Consider the following 24,212-nt stretch of genomic DNA (forward strand, 5'->3'; position numbering starts at 1 on the left):
CACAATATTGATTCTTCCAATCCAAGAACATGGTATATCTCTCCATCTGTTGGTATCATATTTAATTTCTTTCATCAGTGTCTTACAGTTTTCTGCATACAGGTCTTTTGTCTCCCTAGGTAGGTTTATTCCTAGGTATTTTATTCTATTTGTTGCAATGGTAAATGAGAGCGTTTCCTTAATTTCTCTTTCAGATTTTTCATCATTAGTGTATAAGAATGGAAGAGATTTCTGTGCATTAATTTTGTATCCTGCAACTTTACCAAATTCGTTGATTAGCTCTAGTAGTCTTCTGGTGGCATTTTTAGGATTCTCTATGTATGGTATCATGTCATCTGCAAACAGTGACAGTTTTACTTCTTCTTTTCCAATTTGTATTCCTTTTATTTCCTTTTCTTCTCTGATTGCCGTGGCTAGGACTTCCAATACTATCTTGAATAATAGTGGTGAGAGTGGACATCCTTGTCTTGTTCCTGATCTTAGAAGAAATGCTTTCAGTTTTTCACCATTGTGAATGATGTTTGCTGTGGGTTTGTAGTATATGACCTTTATTATGTTGCGGTAGGTTCCCTCTAGGCCTATTTTCTGGAAGGTTTTATCATAAATAGGTGTTGAATTTTGTCAAAAGCTTTTTCTGTATCTATTGAGATGATCATATGGTTTTTATTCTTCAATTTGTTAATATGGTGTATCACATTGATTGATTTGCATTATTGAAGAATCCTTGCATCCCTGGGAAAATCCCACTTGATCATGGTGTATGATCCTTTAATGTGTTGTTGGATTCTGTTTGCTAGTATTTTGTTGAGGATTTTTGCATTTATATTCATCAGTGATATTAGTCTGTAATTTTTTTTGTAGTTATCTTTGTCTGGTTTTGGTATCAGGGTGATGGTGGCCTCATAGAATGAGTTTGGGAATGTTCCTTCCTCTGCAATTTTTTGGAAGAGTTTGAGAAGGATGGGTGTTAGCTCGTCTCTAAATGTTTGATAGAATTCACCTGTGAAGCCATCTGGTACTGGACTTTTGTTTGTTGGAAGATCTTTAATCACAGCTTCAATTTCAGTGCTTGTGATTGGTCTGTTCATTTTTTCTATTTCTTCCTGGTTCAGTCTTGGGAGGTTATACCTTTCTAAGAATTTGTCCATTTCTTCCAGGTTATCCATTTTATTGCCATAGTGTTGCTTGTAGTAGTTTCTTAGGATTCTTTGTATTTCTGCGATGTCTGTTGTAACTTCTCCTTTTTCATTTCTAATTTTATTGATTTGAGTCCTCTCCCTCTTTTTCTTGATGAGTCTGGCTGATGGTTTATCCATTTTGTTTATCTTCTCAAAGAAGCAGCTTTTAGTTTTGTTGATCTTTGCTATTGTTTTCTTTGTTTCTATTTCATTTATTTCTGCTCTGATCTTTATAATTTCTTTTCTTCTGCTAACTTTGGGTTTTGTTTGTTCTTCTTTCTCTAGTTCCTTTAGGTGTAACATTAGATTGTTTATTTGAGATTTTTGTTGTTTCTTGAAGCAGGCTTGTATAGCTGTAAACTTCCCTCTTAGGACTGCTTTTGCTGCATCCCATAGGTTTTGGATCATCATGTTTTCATTGTCATTTGTCTCTACGTATTTTTTGATTTCCTCTTTGATTTCTTCAGTGATCGCTTGGTTATTCAGTAATGTATTGTTTAGCCTGCATGTGTTTGTATTTTTTATGTTTTTTCCCTGTAATTGATTTCTAATCTCATAGCGTTGTGGTCGGAAAAGATGCTTGATATGATTTCAATTTTCTTCAATTTACTGAGGCTTGATTTGTGACCCAAGATGTGATCTATCCTGGAGAATGTTCCATGCCCACTTGAGAGGAAAGTGTAATCTGCTGTTTTTGGATGGAATGTCCTATAAATATCAATTAAATCTATCTTGTCCATTGTGGCATTTAAAGCTTGTGTTTCTTTATTAATTTTCTGTTTGTATGATCTGTGCATTGGTGTAAGTGAGGTGTTAAAGTCCCCCACTATTATTGTGTCACTGTCGATTTCCTCTTTTATAGCTGTTAGCAGTTGCCTTATGTATTGAGGTGCTCCTGTGTTGGGTGCATATATGTTTATAATTGTTATATCTTCTTCTTGGATTGATCCCTTGATCATTATGTAGTGTCCTTCCTTGTCTCTTGTAACATTATTTTAAAGTCTGTTTTATCTGATGTAAGTATTGCCACTCCAGCTTTCTTTTGATTTCCATTTGCATGGAATATCTTTTTCCATCCCCTCATTTTCAGTCTGTATGTGTCCCTAGGTCTGAAGTGGGTCTCTTGTAGATGGCATATATATGGGTCTTGTTTTTGTATCCATTCAGCAAGCCTGTGTCTTTTGGCTGGAGCATTTAATCCATTCACGTTTAAGGTAGTTATCGAAATGTGTGTTCGTATTACCATTTTCTTAATCGTTTGGGTTTGTTTTTGTAGGTCCTTTTCTTCTCTGTGTTTAATTTTTAATTACCTACTTATTAGCAGGAATAATTGAGAGTTAGCTAAATTAAAGATTATATTTTCATCTGGCAGTTTAGCTGTCTGAGAGCAGTAGAGACCAGCCTTTGTAATATCCTACAGTCCAAATCTTCAGTCCAGTGCCAAAGCTAACAGGAACAGAGCAGTCGCTGTGATCACACTGAGGGTAACGTAGAGGTCTCAGAGGGTAGTAATTCACAGTTTGGTTGGTTGTATTTTTTTTAAGGGGAAAGAGGTAAAGGAATGTCAGTTTTTTCTTAACAGGGTTTCCTAAAAAATGATGAACTACATGCAGAAATCACTACCCTTTGAGGTCATTAAAAGAAATGATAAGAATTGTAAAGCAATTATACTCCAATAAAGATGTTAAAAAAAAAAAAGAAGTGATAAGAGACTGGAGTTCATGAATTAGCTACTTAATTAACTGGAAATATGTTCACTCGGTATTTCTCAACATACCATAAAACAAAGCTTTTCCTCTATATTACAAGCTGGTCATTTGTTCTGCATTGCAGACTGCTCTCCGAAGTTTTAGTGTCTCAGAACGTGCACCTGCTCTATTACATTTTCACATATCTTCTTCATGAATGTACATCCACATGCATTATATTTGGCAGGCTTGGCATTGACCTTGATGTGCGGCTATTTGCGTGAGTGGAACATATGGCTGTCATTATGGATGACAGGAGGTGTAGGGGAGCACGTGATCTAGTAATTCAAGCTGACCTTGGCCATATTTGACTTACCTCACGAGGGGGTATGGCTTCAAAATTTGAGAAGTTGCATTTGATTTTTATACTTTAAATATCATTTTCTAAATATAAGGTGCTTGTAATGGACAGATTGAAGTTTAGAGCTTTTCGAGACTTTTTATACTTCTACTTCAGTACATTTCAAGGACAGGTCTCAGTAGGAAACTTTTAGTTGTAAGGGACAGAAACCCAATTCAAACTGGCTGTAAAAAAGGAAATTGGTTGACTATTATAATAACTGGGAAGTCTAGGGGTATTCCGATCTCAGAGTTAGCTGGATTCAAGGCTCGAAGAGATCATCAGGTCTTTCTCTCTTTTCTCATCTCTGCTTTTCTCTGCCTGCTTCAGTGTCAGAATGTCTGTTGTCAGAAAAACACCAGATTTTATTGTCCATAGACCTCACAATCCAAGAGGAAGAGATGTCACGTACTGTGGCCAAGCCTAAGCTCCCTAACCTCTTATGCTTCACTTCCCTTATCTGGAGAATGGAGAGAGCAGTAATGCCCGCCTCATTCAGATAATGAGGGGTTAAATGACTTAATATTTGTGAAACACTTGAAATAGCTCCTGGCACATAGTAAACCCTCAGTAAATGTTGACTGTTTCTATTATCCTGACTTTAAAGGCGGTACAGGAAAATAAAACTGCCCAATCCTTCATAACTCACTAAAAGCAATCATTACTATCTAGAATAGAATGCTTTAGATTTAGAAAATCTAAAAACATTGGGATAATTACAATGCTTCATGTTTAGTGTGCTGAGTCCCGCCATTGAGCTTTTCAAATATCTGAGATATGAAATCATGTCTTCTGTTCTAGCTCTGTACTTCACCTGCGTTAATAACCACATGTAGCGTTTGAAAGTTACTGAAAAGTATACTAGAACTTGCTCCTGTGACTGTAGCTATGCTTTTTTTTTTTTTGGAGTCATTATAATTACTACTGTTTATTCAGAACTGTGTACAGTTACTACCGTTTACTGGATACTCATATACCAGGTGCTAAATAATCCTAGGAAGTAGGCACTATTTATATTTTTACTGATGAGGAAACTGAAGCACAGAAAATATAAGTGACTTTCTCAAGGTCTAATTGAATTCAAACCAGATTTGTCTTGGATTTCGAAGTTCATGCTTTTTTTGTTTTTTTAATTAATTTATTTTATTTATTTTTGACTGAGTTGGGTCTTTGTTGCTGTGCGTGGGCTTTCGCTAGTTGCGGTGAGCGGGGACTACTTTTTGTTGTGGTGCACGGGCTCCTCATTGCGGTGGCCTCTCTTGTTGCAGAGCACGAGCTCTAGGCACACGGGCTTCAGTAATTGTGGTGCCTGGGCTCAATAGTTGTGGCTCGCAGGCTCTAGAGCGCAGGCTCAGTAGTTGTGGCGCACGGGCTTAGTTGTTCCGCAGCATGTGGAATCTTCCTGGACCAGGGCTTGAACCCGTGTCCCCTGCATTGGCAGGCGGATTCTTAACCACCGAGCCACCAGGGAAGCCCCTGAAGTCCATGCTTTGATTCACCATGCTGTCTTCTTCTCAGGAAGCTCTGAGAAAGAAGATATCAGAGGAAGACTTGGCATCATCTGTGGGAAAGGGGTTGAACCAGCATAGGCAGGAAGAAATGAACAGAGGCTTTTGTGAGGAAGGTTTGGTTGCAGAACTCAGCGTCTGAAGGCCTACAATTTAGGTGAAAGGAGGAGGAAATGGAGTGTACACAATATCAGGATGCAGTCCCGTGTGGGAAAAGAACGTGCACCTGGGTGAGTGAAATTGGCTTCTGCTAAGGCCAGGAAAGGGGGCTGCCTGGATGGAGGCTGATGGGCTGAACCAGGATGGGAGTTTCATGGTAATAGATTAGTAAAAAAATAGGCAACAATTAGTTCATAAATAAGTGAGGTAAAAGAAGGGAGAAGCAATAAACAACATAAAATATTGTTAATAGTTAAAAAAATATTTTGAAAACCTAGAAAGTTACAGAACAGTGAAAACTCAGTAACAGCAGAGAAACTTACTAGTGGGATGGAATAAAGTACACCCACTTAAAGCACACTTCTAAAGGCACTAAATGCTAACTTCAGTCAGATTCCAGTTGGGGCACACTGAAGGTCTTTGACAGAGTCAGATTGTGTTGATTGAACTGACACATTGGTTTTTCCTGGGACAGTACCCTGTGTACATCTTAAGAGCCTTATACAACATTTCTCAAACTTGCCTGAACATATGAACCACTTCCAACGTGCTTGTTAAAATATAGCTCTTCATGGGACTTCCCTGGTTGTTGCCCCGTGGCATGTTGGATCTCAGTTCCCCAGCCAGGGATTGAACCCATGTTTCCCTACATTGGAAGGCGGATTCTTAACCACGGGACCACCAGGGAAGTCCCAAGACAGTTTTGTTTATGAATGTCTTTGATAAAGCAGTATTATTGCTATTATTTTATTAAGTGTTCACCCTTGACAGCGCGCTTTTTAATATTCTACGTGATGAACTGGGAAGTACTTGTGAAACACTTGTGCTGCATGCTGAAGTACAGTGGTTGTCTCAAGGAAAGCTAAGCGAGCTGCTTTTCCCAGGAAACACTGTTTTTACTAAGAAAAACTACTGACAGACTATGGGTATTCATACTTGGGTATTTGGCAGAAATTTTCTCAAAAATGAATGAAGTGAGCTCATCATTTCTAGGAAAATAATTGACAGTATTTCTTACCAGTGATAAAATTTTGGGCTTTTAAGAAAAAATAATGAGACTTTTGGAAATCTTTTATATGCAGTTATGAATTTGACAGCTTTCCAATACTTCAAGTACTGGGCTGAGAGTTTTCTTGTGAGATTATTGGTGATATTAATGCGTATAATTTTTAATATTATATGAAATATGTCAACATTTGTAAATCTGCACATTTTCCAAATGACTAATGCATGATGTGAAAAATCAAGCATGGGTAAAAGATCCATTCAAAGTTCAAGATACATCAGTGAGTGGTGTTTTGTTTTTTGGTTTTTTTAGACCAGTGGATTTTACTGTAACAGAGTATTTAATGTAACAGGGAAACATTCATTGATAGGATTTCAAATTCCACATTGCAGGTAACTCTAAGAAGCTACCACATTTTGAATTTTGATGTAGTATCAAAGAATAATATGCACAATTAACTGAAAAAGTTATTAACATACTTCTCCCTTTTCTAACTACCTATCTGTATGAGGCCAAACTTTCTTCATAAATTTCAACCAAAACATCATATTGCAACAGATTGACTACAGAAGCCGTTATGAGAATCCAGCTGTCATCTATTAAGCCAGATATTAAAGAGAGTTGCAAAAATGTAACACATTGACAGTTTTTTTTTTTTTTTTTTACTTTTTTCTTTGTGCCACTCAGCTTGCAGGATCTTAGTTCCCTGACCAGGAATTGAACTCGGGCCCCCAGCAGTGGAAGCTCAGAGTCCTAACCATTGGCCTGCCAGGGAATTCCCAAGACATTGCCAATCTTTTCAAGACTTTTTTTTTTTTTTTTGGGAAAATATAGTTATTTTTCATAAAACATATTATGTATGTTAATGTAATAGATTCATTATTTTCTTTTAGAATGGATTAATAAATATTTAAATTTTATTCAGTTTTAATTTCTAATATGATGAATATTAATAGATGATAGCCCACACAAACAAAAGCTTTTGGAGTCCCTCAATAATTTATCAGAGTTTAAAGAGGTCCTACAACATTGTAAAGCAACTATACTCCAATAAAAATTAATTAAAAAAATAAATATAAAGAGGTCCTGAAACGAAATGGTTTAAGAACTGCTAAGGTGTGACTAAGGGGAATGTTCCAAGATCCTTGTCTGGGCTTCCTTGAAGCCTCCCTCTTTATGTTCATCTCTTCTGTCTGGAATCATAAAAAAGACATCTAGGCTCTCCCAGCCCCCATTAGTAGACCCAGTTCCTACCAGCCAAGACATGAAAGTCTTTGGAATAGGAAGTAGTGATCAAAGATCTTCTTGGCCAGGCCACACCCTGACTCCCATATTATGGGATTAGGTGGGGAAAAACCCAGTTAATTAGAGTTCTCAGTATTTTTCCAGGGAGAAGCTGCTTTTTATTTTCACAGCTCTGATAATTTCCACTTAGGAGGTAAGGTTTTAATGAAGCTGTCAACTTAGTGTTTGGAATCAGACAGGCTCACCTATTTCATAGCTTTAAACTTTGGGCAAGCCATTTTTTTTTTAATAAATTAAGTAAGTAAGTAAATAAATAAATAAATAAATTTATGGCTGAGTTGGGTCTTCGTTGCTGTGCGCGGGCTTTTTCTAGTTGCGGTGAGCAGGGGCTACTCTTCGTTGCAGTGCACGGGCTTCTCATTGCGGTGGCTTCTCTTGATGCGGAGCATGGGCTCTAGGTGCGCGGGCTTCAGTAGTTGTGGCTCACGGGCTCTAGAGCGCAGGCTCAGTAGTTGTGGCGCATGGGCTTTGTTGCTCCGCGGCATGTGGGATCTTCCTGGACAAGGGCTCGAACCCGTGTCCCCTGCATTGGCAGGTGGATTCTTAACCACTGCACCACCAGGGAAGCCTGGGCAAGCCATTTTTTAAATCTCTCTGATTCCCTGCAATTCCCTATACACAAGGTAAAACGATTAACAATAGGTTTAATGGTGTTGTTGATACTTAGTAGGTGTGTTAATAGGTTTTGATTCTCATTCCCCTTGTTCCTATTAGAAATTTTCTTGGGCTTGGGAGTTTGAGGTGGCAGTTAGCTTCACCACTCTGTGAATCACGGCTGAATGACTGCAGACTCCTGTCAGAGAGAGCAGTTCAGCCCAACTGTTGGATATATTTGATTAAGTACATATTTTTATAATAAATCCCACCCTCCTACACACACACACACACACACACATTGCACAAAAAAGCAAGGTGATTTGGCATATGATCAATCATACCTTTTAGATTATCAGCTAATTTCTACTTGGCTCTTCAGAAAGCGGATAAACACTTTGATATCACGCAAGCAAGAAAGAATAGCCTTCAGTGAAAGTGTAGGTCCTTAGGGACTAGCTCTGTTCTTTTGAAGATATGTGTGCCATACTTTTAGATACGAGCACATAAATAAAGTCTAAATCATACCAGACCTTGTTCAGAATTGTCCTTCTATACTAAATCATTCTCCATGTGCTCATTTTAAAATGTAGTCTTGATCTTCTCGTTTTTTGGAGGGGAAGTTCTTTCTCTACTGAAAACAGAGCATTGAAAAGAGAGCGCCCATCATTGTTTTCCAGGGTTTTATTCTTTTATTCCCCATTCCTTAGAGGTATCTCCTGACCTCTGGTACTGTGGCTCCTGGAAGGCTGAGACTCGTTATTGTCTGGGGTTAGAGAATCCATATGCACAAGCACGTTGTCTCAAAGGACACTCAAAGTATAAATGCTTTGCGATGGAGTTTGGGGAGAAAAAGACATTAAAAGGGAGTCTTAAAACTTGAAAACAGTTTCATATCGCAGTAGTTTATACATCATGAAGTCATCTGGTGTCTCCCAGCAGTTATCATACCTGGATTTTCTGTGACTTGGCTCTCCCCCACCCCACTCCTGACTGAGCCCTAGACTCTTCCTTACTCTTTACTCATCGTCTTTCCCGTTTATCCACATTTCTTCTGTCACCCTCCTATAGTACACTCTGCTTGCTTTCAACTCTTAATGATTGGTCTAGGGTATATTCACTTCTCTCTCTCTCTCTCTTTCTCTCCATTTTTGATGTTACCATTTTCCCTTAAAGACAACTTCTCATACCAGTTTAACTTATGACCAAGTGCCCATGACTTTCAGGTGTGAAATACATGAAATTTAGAAACTGGAGAGAAAATGGCAAGTGAAAGGGTAGGACACTGCTTTAGAGGTCATTCACCTCAATTTCTGGGGGGAGTGTGAAAGCTTACAAAGTGCCAGTTTGTCTCCGAGCTCATTGTTTCTGTGCACGTTCACACACACACACATACACGGTAGAAGCTCGGGCTTGCTTTCATTCAGTCCCATTCTCCTAGCACTCAGTGTCCTGCCGTTGTCTTCCAGACTGCTTTGGTACAGTTTGCCCCTGAGGAATGAACCTGATACTTGTGTTCGGCTAATGGTACCTGAAACTAGCAGCCTCCTCAAATGCTTGAAATTAAACAAACTACTCTTTTGATAAAGCCATATACTCAGAGTGTTTGCAGTGCAAAAGATCATTTAGAAAGCCATTTCCAACACACTGCCTTTGTGTTCAAATGACTTGCTTGTTGGAGGTTGACCTAGAACAGCATGCAGGCCACTTCACCTATCAGCACTCATTTTCTTGTAAAGGACTCCAGTTCATTTGACTATAATGGGATTATTCCAGAATGAGTCACTAGAAGTAATCCTGCTCTGAAAAACCTAGAGATGAATTGTAAATAAGTCCCTGTATTTGGAGTGAGTTAGCAAATAAGAGAGTACTTTGAATTCAGTAGAGGAAATAGACAAATTAATTTGATGTTCTTGGTTTTATTGGTAGGTGAATCTTCAGGTGGTTGTCATATTTAAGGTAGGAAGAAGTATATTCTGTGCAGGAGTGAAAATAGGTTAGAATTCTGTTTTTAATCTTTATCATACACATGGCCTATTCGAGTTCTTATAAAGCATGGCTGTACTTGTACAGGGGCTTATTTATGGTATCAGATTCAAATAAATGTTCATTCTCTGCTCTCTCTGGTGGTCTCTGCCATTTTGGAGAGTATCTGAGTACCAGAGACACTCTGAGATCATCTAAAAGTATCTGAGAGTATCTGAAATACATAATAAATCTGTTTATTAATAAATCAGGTAGTATTTACCGAGCACTGATTAATACGTTTTAGCTAGATGCAGTAAGTACAGCAAACAGCATGAGTTTTGTTGGAAAATCAGATGTCTTGCATGTAATTAAGACTTCATGAAAGTAAATGTTGGGATGTTGCTTTTGGCTTTTAATTATTAAATAAGCATTATTTATTTTTTCTTTCCAAAGGAAGAAAAAGAATTTGATAAAAGGGAAAAGTTGCCCCCCTTAATGAAGTAATTCAGTGAACCTTCTATTTATGTATTGTAACCATATGTATTCAGCCAGAAGTTTTTCTTCTCTTCTCTCTCTCCTACAACTAAATAGCTTTGGGCAGAAGCATGCAACCTTTTTGCTATTAAGTTTCTCTGAAGTAAGGCCAGAAAGCTTTAAAAATATTTTGATCAAGATGGTTTAGGAGTCTGGTTATGACTCAATTTGTTCTGACTGATTTGATTGAATAACATCTTGGATTGTCAAAGAAGTGATGTAATGAGTGTTTTCTCATTCTGCAGGATATTCTTAGACTAACAAATATATCTCCCACCTACTATAATATAGAGAACTTCCCTTCTCCCCCAGTTGAGGAGCAGTTCCCCTGCTCAGAAACTGGTCTCCTCTTACTTATAGTGGGATTTGTTAGATTCCTGTCCTTTTCTTTCTCCTGAGGAAGTTTGAACGTGCTACCTCTTACTTTTTTTGTTGTTGTTGAAATTTTCAATTTTAATTTCATAAAAACTTGAAAAAAATTTCAAACTTACAGAAAAGTTTTAAGTACAGGACCAACTGTCTTTTGTATCCTGAAGTGTTGGAAAGTAAGTTGTAAACATAGTGCTTCATCATCCTCAAATACATGGACGCTCTCCTACATAACTACAATATGTGCATTAACATCAGAAAATTAACATTGACGTATTGTTGCCATCTAATCCTTATAAGACAGGCCTGTGAAAACTAGTCAATTGCCAAAAAAAGAAAATTTGAGTGCTGCATTATGCAAAAAAGGTCATGATAATTCACAGTTGAGAGGTCTCCGTATAAAACAGAAAAAACATATATGCGTACTGTATGGCAAATGAGGAGGCAGGTGAAGATGATCACGGTAATGGGACTGCTGTCTGGGTATTTGCCTAGGACTCCAGAGCGTCTGCATTCACTTTGATGCTGAATATGTGAGGTCTTGTGATGACTCATCATGTGACTACCAGTTAGTGCCAGCCTTTGGCTTTGCATTTGGCCCTGGTACCTTTTCTCAGAGTCCGCCATCTTGGTCTTGTTGGTCTGCTTCTTGACATAGCCTCTTTGAGTTCAGTTACTTAGTACAAAGTGCAGGTATTTCAGACCAGCAGAGGGATTCCTCAGTGCATGCAGGTTGAAGCTGTCCACTGCACCTTAAGGGTGGTCTCACATGAATGAATGTCCTGCCCTATGTCTCTCTTGCTGAAGAGTAAGAGAACTCACCCTCTGTGATCAAATAGACACACGCTTTGATTTCACTTTATTTGTTAGAAAATTCCTAAATGAAGTTTTTCATGTAATTTTTCTCTGATTTATGTTAGAAAGTGCCGTTGTCACAGTGACAGTATGGCTGTGAAATAGATACGCTGAAGAACAGTTTTTCTTAGAAAAAGTAAAAAGGCTGATTAATAAGGCTAGTTCTTTGAAAGAACTATTATAGGAAACCTCAATTTAAAAAACTATTTTCCTGGTAAGTTTTAAATGTACAAATTTACATAAATGTTGATTAATTTAAAGTTTTTTTTAAAACATTTAAAGAAATTCAAGGACTTCCCTGGTGGCGCCGTGGTTAAGAATCTACCTGCCAATGCAGAGGACAAGGGTTCGATCCCTGGTTTGGGAAGATCCCACATGCCGCGGAGTAACTAAGCCCGTGCGCCACAACTACTGAGTCTGTGCGCCCTAGAGCCCGCGTGCCACAACTACTGAGTCCACGTGCCGCAACTACTGAAGCCCACGTGCTCTAGGGCACGAGTGCCACAACTACTGAGCTCGCATGCTGCAACTACTGAAGCCCGCACTCCTAGAGCCCATGCTCTGCAACTAGAGAAGCCACCGCAATGAGAAGCCCGCACACTGCAACGAAGAGTAGCCCCTGCTCACCGCCACTAGAGAAAAGCCCGTGTGCAACAAAGACCCAATGCAGCCAAAAATAAAAAAAAATTTTTTTAATTAAAAAAAAATGAAATTCAAGAAAAAATTCACACATCCCATTACCTTATCAAAGTAACTTGTGTTCTTTATTGTTTATATGTCTGTTTGTATAACTTTTGCAATAAGAATCTTGTTTATATTAAAAAGTTATTGCACATATAGATTCTGATTATGATACGTGCTCTTAAGGCTCTTGCAGACCAATTTGAAGATAAGACTACGTCTGTATTGGAACGTCTGAAGATTTTCTATTGCTGTCAAGTGCCACCTCATTGGGCCATTCAGGTATTTTTGTTGTTGTTGTCATTGGGTATGAAAAATACTTCGCATTTGAAAGATAAACGCATTAGATGTTTATGTTTGAGTTTTCAAATATTTCAGTGAAAATAATAAAAGTATCTAGCTGAGGATTGCCAGTTACTTCAAACTGCTATTTGAGTAAAGTGATATTAGACTTTTATAACATTAAAAAAAAAAATTTTAACTAGATTAACTAGAGCCACAGAAGTCTTCATTTTCAATGTTTAAAAGCCCTTTAAGGACCTTCTGCTAAAGAATGAACCTTTTAAGCAAGTTGTGTACAAAAGGTAAAGGAAAGCATTTATTCGGTACTTGATATTGTGAGATACCCTTAACTACTGTCCTCTTTCTAATGATATGAGAATACCTAGTTTAGCTCCCATGCCATGGTTCTCCTGTGTAAGAGGCGTCGGTTCTCTATTTTGTAAAATTTTAAGCACTGAAGGCCACTTAAGATATGTGGTCCAGTTTCTTAATTCTACAGAAAAGAAAATTGAGGCCCAGTGCAATTAACTACACTTTTCCAATGTTGATCATATAGCTGTTCATGAACTACATCTCTAGTTTCCTAACTTTTAGTCTCGTTTACCTCCTTTCCTCTATCTCCATTGGGTTGTAATTATACCAAATAATAACAGCCAGCTTTTACTGCACATTTATTATGAGGTACACATTTTGTTCTGCCTTTCACACACATTATCTTATTTTATTGCAACAATTTTGTGAAATAGCCCCATTTTACAGATGTGAAAGCTATGGTGCAGAGAGGCTAAGTGGAGTTAAATGATGCTAGCCAGAAATTTCTAGATGATTTAGTAACTATTGTCATTTTAACCAGCTTCCTGTCCTCTCTTGTGGATTATGCACATAGGTAGTGATTTAGAATTATAAATGCCAACCCACAATTCAATGACTCAGAATCTCCATCATAAGATTTCTTAGAGAGTAGGTTATATTCTTAAGCACAGTGTAAATGAGGGGGTTTATTACACATTGGGATTCATTTTGTCCATTGAAGGCATCTCAATAAAACATAGGCACAAAAAAGCTTTGTTATATCATCTCAAAAGGAGTAGCTTCTTCATCAGGAAGGTGTTAAAAACTGGAACTTTTTGGCATGTTTTTGACCCTGATCTGTGAAATTTAAGTGCTTTGTACTGTGTGATTTGTGGTGTATAAACATCTCAGACTGTTATTATGACAAAACATGTCTTTTGAGGGTGTAGCTGTTACTCTGTTTCTGAACAGAAGCATTAGGAAAATTAAATACTGTTCAAATAAATTTAGAATGTAGGCTAAGTGTTTATTTTATCTGCTTAGGAAGCTGTGGATTTTAGGATTTTTGGGCAGTTAGATAAACTTCCTCTTTCATTAAGAAATTAAATCATTTTTCTTTCATAATAGGGAGTAACCATATCTTTATGTATTATTTTTAAAGATCAAGAAATAACACATTAGTTTATTATAAAAAGAGAATTCATCTTTACTGCTAGCTAAAGATCATATCAGCTTAGATGTCATAACTTTCTTCATCTATTAAATGAAAAGATTAAACTACTTACTACATGAGCATTAAGATTTATTCCAGCTCCCACATGCTATGTTCAGGTTTTGAAAATGTCCAACCACATATTCTAAAATAACCAAATTCTCTTGTATTTCATGGGATACAGAAGAATTGGGCCATCCCTTTTATTTATTTCGATAATATGTTAGCTTATAATTTTCAGGCATATTTCATTTTACTTTCTAAGTTTGTTAGTCCTGCATGTTCCATGTCCATTAGCCTCTTAACTCTTAAATATGTATTGAATTTTGAAACCAGACCTTATTCAAGAGTCTCACCTACTTTTTAAACCTTTTTTTAAAAAAATTAATTAATTAATTTATGGCCGTGTTGGGTCTTCGTTGCTCTACGAGGGCTTTCTCTAGTTGCGGCGAGCGGGGGCCACTCCTCATCGCGGTGCGCGGGCCCCTCACTGCCATGGCCTCTCCCGTTGCGGAGCACAGGCCCCAGACACGCAGGCTCAGTAGTTGTGCCTCACGGGCCCAGCCGTTCCGCGGCATGTGGGATCCCCCCAGACCAGGGCTCGAACCCGTGTCCCCCGCACTGGCAGGCAGACTCCCAACCACTGTGCCACCAGGGAAGCCCTAAACCTTTTTAATATTGTTTTTCTATTCCTGCAGGTTGGACCACTTATAATATACAGTATGTTTATTTTTGAATATATTTAACCCTCACTCACCTTAGCACAATTTGCACCCTTTTATCTGCCAAGGACTGGGAAATTAGTAGCTAAGTTTTTTAGGATGTGCTTAAAATAAATTAGTGTTTTCATTTTCCTCAGCTATATGCCCAGAAGTGGAATTACTGGATCATATGGTAGTTCTATTTTCAGTTTCCTGAGGAACCTCCATACAGTTTTCTGTAGTGGCTGCACCAGTTTACATTCCCACCAACAGTGCACAAGAGTTCCCTTTTCTCCACGCCCTCAGCAACACTTAGCTCTTGTCTTTCTGATAATGGCCATTCTAACTAGAGTTTTAAAAATTGATTTATTGGATATCAGCTTTACAACAAATTGTCGTATATAGAATCTCTAGGTAATGAAGAAATACAGATTTTGCCTTTTAAGTTCTGAATTCTTGGGAAAAAATTGATATATTGAGTGTTTTGAACAGTTCCTATATTGTTTTTTAATTCCTTACCCCCTCTAAAGAGGCTTGCTAAAGTAAAGGTAAGTATTGAATGATTGCAAATTTCTAATTAGTAGAGGTTGAATTATAGAAATTAGGCATTTAATACAGTAAGCAGATGCTTAAAATGGCAGATTGGATATACCTACAAGTGGAACAGGAATCTGTCTTGTGTAAAGGATTATTCATTATTTTAACTTGATTTTCTAGCGCCAGCTTGCAAGTTTACTCTTTGAGTTGGGATGTACCAGTTCAGCCCTTCAGATATTTGAGAAGCTAGAAATGTGGGAAGATGTTGTCATTTGTTATGAAAGAGCTGGGCAGCATGGGAAGGTATGTAATAGTAAAATTCTGTGTACTGGCCAGGGCCTTTCATCTTTGAGCATCTTCTCACTTGTTTTGTTTTTTTAAGCCTACTTTTGCCAACAGTTCACTTATATTCCTTTTTTCACTTTTTTCCCCAGAAATCTTTTTAATGTTTTCTCTGATTTCCGTTGGGGCAAATTATTTTGTCTGTATGTGTATGTGTATATAAAAGAGAAAAGCAAGGCCCAAAACTGATACAGTATTTGCTCTTTGTGAATAAATAATGAAAGCTTTAAACACATTGCACCTTGTGATCTCTTTCCTTTATTAACTCTCCTTCTGTAGATAACTTCAAAATGAACTATTAGGAATTATTTTAAGCACCACTGTGTTGCCTTATGATCAGAGGCTGTGGGTCTGAAGGAAGGTTACCTAAGAGGGAGGACAGCTGGCTTGGCCTGTAGAAAATCCAAAGGGTGTGACAACCCACCCTGACTTGGGGCAGAAGAATTGTCAAGTGTGTAATGCACATTTAATTCCACCCTTAAGTTGGGTCAAGAGAGAAAATGTTGCCATATTTGCATCTGTTATTAATCTATTGTTTTTTCCCTCATAAATGAAAAGAATTTTTAAAGAATAAAAAATAAAGGACTATGCAGTGTGTGTATGTTCAATGGACACGTTGAAATCATTTGTTAATTTTGCATTAAAATTTTAAATGGCTAAATTTCTATCATAATTGTAGTACACAGGCAGAGTAAAACCCACAAATCGGATCATTTGTGTCTACAGTCAGCCTTTTGCCGTCACCCTGAAAAAGAGAAATGGTGGTACATGTGTGTCTGTTTCTTAATACCTTTCTAAGTGTGTGTATTTTAGACTAATAGTAAAAGTTACGTTCCTTTCACTAATCACTAATGTCAGTGAAGGTCTTTGAATTGTATTGGGTTAAGGAGAGACTACCATGGTGATGACATTTTACTATAGAAGATTATAGAATTATAATATTTTCATCCTGGGAAAGGGCTCCATAATCATCCATTCCATTTTCCTCCTTTTCCAGGTAAGGAAAGGAGTCTTTAATGATTCAGGTTAGGTTGCAAAGCTAGTTATTGATTAATAACTTAAGAGACCACATGACTTAGTGGTTAAAAGCATAGCCCAGACTGCCTGGATTCAAAAGCTAGCCTTGGCACGTGCTAGCTTTGTGATATTGGGGCAGGTTACTCAAACACCCCTAGCCCCCAAGCCTCAGTTTCCTCATCTAGAGGCACATAATCTGTCTACCTTACAGGTTTTCGTGACATAATGTATGTAAACTACATAGAATGGTGCTTTCCTCATAGTGCTGTGTGAGTGTTTGCTGCTATTACTGATTCTAAGACATAATGTTTTTCACATTTTAACGTCTTTGAATTTGGAATATATCTATCGCTTGATGGCATCTGTCAGTCGCTGTCAGTCAGGTGGCCATTTGGCCAGGTTGTAATTGCTTGTGCTTGTACAAGTTTAGTTGTAGCTATATTTAGTATCATCATTTCAATTGAGTTATGTACACAGTGTCAGCTCTACATATGTTGGGTTTACTTGCCATTTAAGATATCTTCAAAAAGATTCCATTATGATATGGCATTGAAACACAAAGTTATAGAACACACAGTAAAGGACCAAAACAAAGTCAAGAGATGTGAATTTAACATTAGTGAAGTAAACATGTGCCCTTGGCAAAATCATCACAGTTCCATTTACTTTTCTTTAATAACAACTAAATGCTTTATGGGAGCCAAGTAAGGAAGACATCCCAAAGTAAATGAAGCTGTGTTTTGTACTGAGATCTGTGAAAAAATGGTTGCCATTTAAAATGTCAAGCAGTGTATTGAAGGCAGGAAAAATTGCCAAATTTTTCTGAATAGATTTAAAAAATATCAAAGCACTGAGAGGCTGATGTGATTCATCTAAGGCACTGTGTCATAATTTAATTGAAAGCTTTTTTTCTTTATTAGTTAAGAGTTAGTCTTACAATTGATGGCATCTCAAATTTGATGAAATATAGTATTATGTTTCTTCAGGGACTTAAGTATTTTTTTTAGTGCCCATTGTCTGGCACACAGGTAGTACTCAGATATTTGTTTAACAAAGGAATTAATGGATGAATGAATGGTATCTTGACTCCCAAGATACCATTGATATAGTTCCCATTGCATCATTCTTCACATCGGTCAGTGAACAAATAAATAATAACTGTATATAAAAATACGGAAGTTTTTGTAATAGTGATTTTTGAAATAATTAAGTAAGTTGGTGAATCACAAATACCCAAAGCACATTTTGAAATATTAAATTTATTTAATTATTTTTAGAAAGTATGGAAAGTAGAGACTTTCTCTTATTGTAAAAGAAAAAATATAATGAGTCCATTCCTTTGGATGGATGGACTATGGAATGGATTTGACTATGTTTCCTAAAGTAGTTGTGGTATTATTATTTTTTAAATTTGCACATAACCATGTAAGAAATGTCTTATAGTAATGATAAATTCCTACGTTTTTAATCACTCTATAAAATGTGCGTATTTTAATTTTTAGAAATGTATAGTCATTTACTTTGTCTCAAGTCTTTTGTGAGTTATAGCCAAACATCCCTCAAAATCTTGATTTTAGCTTTTTATTTGCCACATAAAAGACTTCCCTTACCTGTTTTTCTTATGCTGTATTTACAGATCAGCTTAATCATAGACCCTAAAAACGTTTGCATCAAGTTGGAAGCAAATGTTTTATTTCTAAAACAGCTAAGATTCTTTTAGTATTTGGTTGTGTGCCAGTAGTTGTCACCACATTTTGATTTAAGTAGAAGTTTGTGAAATTTTAATCCTTGCATTTAGTGCTTAATGGCATAATTTATTTTTAAAAGGCAAATTCGGAAGAGTATCTAAGTCTAATTATTGTGCTCTGGTGCTCATGTTTGCACCCCACTAGTAAGATCTCAGACTTTCTAATTTAGAAACTACCTACAGAAATTCTCGTTATTTAATGACCACTGGCAAAATAGCTAAGATTAATATTGCTTGACCTTGGGGTCGGAACTGGTTCTCATCTGCTAGCATTTAATTTTTTAAAGCTATTTGGCACACTTACTGCAGTTTCCCCAAGGCTTTTCTATAACAAAATTTTTATTTTGTTGCTCAAATTGGGTCCATAAGTGAAAAGACAAAGACTGAGCAGGCGTAAGCTGCCTGGAGAGGGCAGGGGGGAAGGAAGTGGAGAGATTCAGGTTGGGACCTCTCTTATTTTCTCTTGTTTCTAGGCAACAAGGCTTACCTGAGATGCAGAGCCTTATCTTTCATTATGCTACAGTTGCAGATCATTGTAGCCTTTGGGCTTTAACATTTTTTTCCTTTAAATTGCCAAGTAAATCTTTTATTTCTAAAACAGCTGAGATTCTTTTTAACATTTGGTTGGGGTTTTGGGGTTTTTTCCTTCTAAGATAGTTTCTTTATATGATTTAAGAGAGTTCTCACGTGTTCTTTTCTCACACTACAGTCGAGCAAGCTTCCTAAAAGGCAAATCTGATCATGTTGTTCTGACTCTTCAGGAACTTCCCTGTGTCTCCAGGATTAACTCAGAGCTCTTTAGGGTGAATGGTGTTTACTTCATGATCTGACTCCTGCTTACCTTGCTAACTGCATTGTCTACCTACTCTTTAAAAAAAAAAAAAAAAATTATTTATTTATTTTGGCAGCGCCGGCTCTTAGTTGTGGCATGCAGGGTCTTTGTCGCCGCATGTGGGATCTTAGTTGCGGCATGCGGGATCTAGTTCCCTGACCAGGGATCAAACCCGGGCTTCCTGCATTGGGAGCACTGAGTCTTAGCCCCTGGACCACCAGGGAAGTCCCTACCTACTCTTTTATCTCTGCTTTGTCCCCCTTTGTACTCACTCATCCAGGTTGTGCCCAAAGTTCTGGTAGGACTAAACTACTTGTAATTCTTGATTTTTCAGCATTGTTTGACCTCAGAACCTTTGCACATGCTATTGTCTGTCTAGAACTTGTCCTCCTTCAGCTCACTCCTTATTCTTCAGATGTCTCTTTGGTGATTGCTTCCTACAGTGAACTTTCCCTGAAATCTCCCTTGAAGATTTGGTGATATTTTCCTGTGTGCTCCTCCAACACCCAACAGTGCTCTTATCCTTCATGTGCTGGCTTAGCTCACCTGCTAAACTGTAAGCTGTTTAAGAACCAGACTTGTGTCTATATTATTTATAGCTGTCTCGCCAACACTTACCGCAGGCCCGGAGCCTAGGGAGAACTTAAATATATTTGCTGAATGAATGACTAGTAGGTGTTCGTAGAATAGTGATTGCATTGAAGCAAATCTCCAAGTAGACACTCCTTATGGACTTTACATGTGGTGAAAGATACCTCTCCAACCCCTGCTATATATTTTCTCTCCAAAAACAAATTATGAGATCTCACCCCTCCCATTCAACCTTTTAATTTTAGGAATAGAAATAGGAGCCTTCAAGAACTTTTATTTTTGCCCTGTAGATGCTAAGATACTGTGAGCATGCTGTTATTATGTAATGCAATTTTGAGAGCCTTTTATGTACTACATTCTTTATAGAATTATTTTGTCACTGTCATTTAATATTTGTAACAACCTACAAAGTATGAATTGTTTTTGCCACTCTACTGATTAGCCTTAGTAAGTGGCAGATTTTGGAATCCAAGCTCAGACCTTCCTTTCCTCTAAAGCCCACACTGCTTCCCCAACACCTGCCCCCCCATCCTGGTTGTTGTTAACCCCTTAAAATTTGATGGTCAATTTGTAAGTTAAAACCTGCTGTGTTCACTTGAATGAGGAAGATAGGCAAAACAACTGAAAATGTAACTTGGTGTACAAATAGGAGATGATCAGCTAATTGGATAACAAGGGCTGTTTTTAATTATTCTGTTTTTATCTTGGACCTGGAATGTTTATGTTGGCAGGTACCCTTTGAAAAATCAAGCCAGAGCGTGGTACAGTTACACACATAAATGTAAAGAGCAATTAGTGAATAGTTGGCTCAGTCAGAGAGTGAATAAGACTAGGCATCACCCCATGGAAAAGGGGAGTGAGCAACTGGGGTGAGATGAAGTGTTTTGTACTTTTCACCTCTCAGTTGCCGCTCACAGAACAAGAATGTAGGCTAGGGATAAACTGCCTTTCTGCTAGAAGGATTGTATGTGGCAGCCATAAGAGTACAAGGTTCTTTGGTGCTCTCTTAGTTCTGCCCTCTCGTCCCATTCACTGTGTCAAGGTCAGTTGAGCACCGTTCCAGTGGTCCAGCTCCCTGTTTTTGAGAACCAGTCTCTGCAGTAGTAAAAATTAGAATCCATTTTCCTCTGTGCTTCAGAGGAAAAGACTGAGTTAGACTATGCCCAAAGTTGTTTGAGCTGTACGCACAACACACACACACACACACACACACACACACTTTTAAAAACCTGAAGCTATTGTCAGATGGCCAAATCTAATTCATAGTACGACTTTAATTTCTTAGCCTGCCATTTTTTGGTCCCCTTGGAGCAAACCTCTAGTTGTTGAGCCTAATTCTGTCATTTCTGTAGTCCTGAAATGCACTTGTTATAATTAGTACCATCTCTGGGTCTAGAGCTCATTTCCCCACCTTCATTTTTTTGCCAGGAGAGCTTCCTGTAGTTGTTGGTCTACCAATTCCCCTACCTACATACTGACCAGATGCAGTGTCAGATGAGGGCCACTCTTATCGCACATTAGAATTTTTAATTCCTTCCGCTCATTCACAAAATTGAGGCCCAAATCGCAGCCAAGAAGGGCAGTTTGTTTTGATAATTCCTTCTGACTCAAGTAGGAATAATTTTCCTGAAATGTTTTATTTTTCTTTTTATTAGATACTGAACTGAACTTTCACCCATATTCTTTACCCCAAACCCAGGGCCTTGTCTCTAACAGGGTGCTTCCTGGAATCCTAGTGTGCTTAGGGTAGGGTCCCTGCTTCAAACCTGAATATCCCATATAACAGCTTGTAGAAAAATATACCTTCATAAATGTGAGTCCCAATATGGCATCTTTTTTACTATATTAACTTTTTTCTTGCATATATCTAAAATTCTCAGTTAACCTCTCAACACTGGACTGTTTGATCAAAAGGTACATCACCAGGGTACGGAACTCAGGCTGTCAGTTTTGCTCCTCGGTATTTTTAGTCGTAACGAGACTCACTTCTTAGGTGTGATCACTTGGGTGAGAAGGGCCTGTGAAATTCACATTCTGCTGTATGACCTCTCTGTTTGCTAGGACTAACTTGTTGTTAGATCAGTCCTAATTTAGTCATGCTCAGTGTTGATGTCAGCCAGAGCATGTCCCCAAAATGTTCTCCCTTTGTTCTCAGTAGGAAGAATCTTTTATGTCTCTATTTAGAATCTGAAGCCCTTTGTGATTTCAGTGTTAGTTTCAGTTGAATTCATCCAACATTTATAGAGTACCTGCTGTGTGCTGGGCAATGGTATTCCAAAGATGAGAATGAGAAAAAAAGTTACCTCCGAGGAGCTTATAGTCTGATAGTGCAGATATTTGTGAGCAGAATACTTTAGTATAGTTTGACAGATGCTAAGATGGAAGTGTGTAGATTCCAAGTTCTGTTTGGCCAGCAAAATATTTCTCCCCCTGCTATCCTTCTATAAAGCAACAGTCTACTCAGTTTGTATCTTGTACAGATTCTTTCTCTGAGATCTCCAGGGCCTCCTCCTGTGATTCTACACATTTTCATAAAAAACTGATGTTTGGTTGAAATCAGCCTTGAGTGGAAAAATTCAGCTTTAACCCTGTAGCATCAGTACTTTTCCCCTTTGTCCTTACTTCCTCCAGTCCTGTTACATGAACACCTGGGTACATAAACACCTGTTTAACAGTTGACAACAGCAATTCTTCTATCTTTGGAGAAACTGTACACAGTTGACTAGTATGATTATTTATAGAAAATTTTAATGTTTCTAGAAGCTGTTTCAAGTTCCTTTCCTTCTTCCTAGTAGTGAAGCCTCAAGCATCTTGCTTTCCAATCTGGTTTTCCAGTGGAGGGATTGAGAAAAAACACAAACATTAGTTTAGGGCTTACTGTTTGCCTGACAAAATGCTAGGTACATTTCACATCTAATTCTTCATCTTAATTTTTGGATATAAATTTGTTATTTATTTATTTATTTGGCTGAGTTGGGTCTTCACTGCTGTGCGCGGGCTTTCTCTAGTTGCGGCGAGCAGGGGCTACTCTTCATTGTGGTGCGCGGGCTTCTCATTGCAGTGGCTTCTCTTGTTGCGGAGCACAGGCTCTAGGCGTGCGGGCTTCAGTAGTTGTGGCACGCAGGCTCAGTAGTTGTGGCTCGCGGGCTCTAGAGCGCAGTCTCAACAGTCGTGGCACACGGGCTTAGTTGCTCCGCAGCATGTGGGATCTTCCCAGACCAGGGCTCGAACCCGTGTCCCTTGCACTGGCAGGTGGATTCTTAACCACTGTGCCACCAGGGAAGTCCCTCACAGATCTTCTTATTGTTGGAAGTCTATAGAATGGATTATGCAACACAGTTTTCTAGGGACATGTTAGGACTCTTTTGGTTGTAAGAGAACTAACGTATACTAGCTTAGGCAAAAAAAGGAATTTATAGGTTCATGCAACTGAAAATTCTAGTAGACCCATCATGATAGCCGTATCCAGGGGCTGAGATGATGTTATCTCTCCAAGAGCCAGACAAGATGGCCCCTGGAAGCTCAAGGTTAGTAATCCCGGTGGAAAAATACAGTCAATTCCATGGCTGTAACAGAAAAGTTCTGAACTGCCTGAGGCATGTGCCCTTGCCTCTGATAGGCCCTACCTGTACCACATGGAATGGTTTCCCCTCAGGGAAGAGGAGTTCTGTAATCAGAAGATCAGAGAATGGATGCTGAGCAGGAAAAAGAGCAATTGATGTCCACTGTAGGGTGGGAGTTTAATTTTCTAAATCTGAAGTTGTAAGAGGTATTTTGTTTGGCTTACATAGTGTTTTGAAAAAAAAATTAGAGTAAGCATTTTCAGGTAATTTCATCTAAAAATCTAGATTTATTCTCTTATAGAATCAAATGATGTGGAAACATTGGGGCAAATTCCCATATTATTGTGCTAACTGGCTGGAGTTGAGGAGTGGCTCCTTCCTTTGTATGTTCAATTGCCAGCCTACTTTATTCATTTTCAATAATTAGCAAGAATCTCTGGGCATTTGAGTGAGTGACCCTTGCTCTAAGCACTGCAGGTTTTCCTGGTAAAGTAAGGAGAGTGTTATTCCAGCCATAATTCATAAGGTTCTGTGTAAGTCTTGGCTGACTTAATTTTATGCTGAGATTCACTGTGCCTAGTCATTGCTGTAAAGTTGTATTAAGAATAGTAATTAGTTGTGTGGAATTACAAAATAAAATAGATATGTAAGATATGTATATATGTGTGGGTAAGGGAATGGTCTTTGGGGTTTGCAGGTTCCTGTAGGCACCCCAGGTTCATTGCAGCCATTTGCCACTTGAAGTATGCCTTTGCATGTTTGGGAATGTATTTTTATCCTACTTCATAGATGTTAAGATGACAAATTTCTTGTATTGTGTAAGAACATACATCTGTGTTTTCCAGTAGGGA

The 24,212-nt window shown here is 38.1% G+C and overlaps 1 protein-coding gene across 3 annotated transcripts in view; it reads left to right on the plus strand.

Annotated features, from left to right (window-relative positions):
• TTC27 (tetratricopeptide repeat domain 27) overlaps positions 1-24,212 on the plus strand; it is a 188,516-nt gene that overhangs the window by 98,719 nt on the left and 65,585 nt on the right. For all 3 annotated transcript variants that reach the window (XM_061211184.1, XM_061211185.1, XM_061211186.1), the window contains 2 exons: positions 12,432-12,527; positions 15,450-15,572. In XM_061211184.1, the coding sequence (XP_061067167.1) occupies positions 12,432-12,527; positions 15,450-15,572 (219 nt within the window). The remainder of the gene's footprint in view (positions 1-12,431; positions 12,528-15,449; positions 15,573-24,212) is intronic.

The sequence above is a fragment of the Eubalaena glacialis genome, chromosome 14 (assembly GCF_028564815.1).
Source record: "Eubalaena glacialis isolate mEubGla1 chromosome 14, mEubGla1.1.hap2.+ XY, whole genome shotgun sequence".
In the NCBI taxonomy this organism is placed as follows: domain Eukaryota; kingdom Metazoa; phylum Chordata; class Mammalia; order Artiodactyla; family Balaenidae; genus Eubalaena; species Eubalaena glacialis.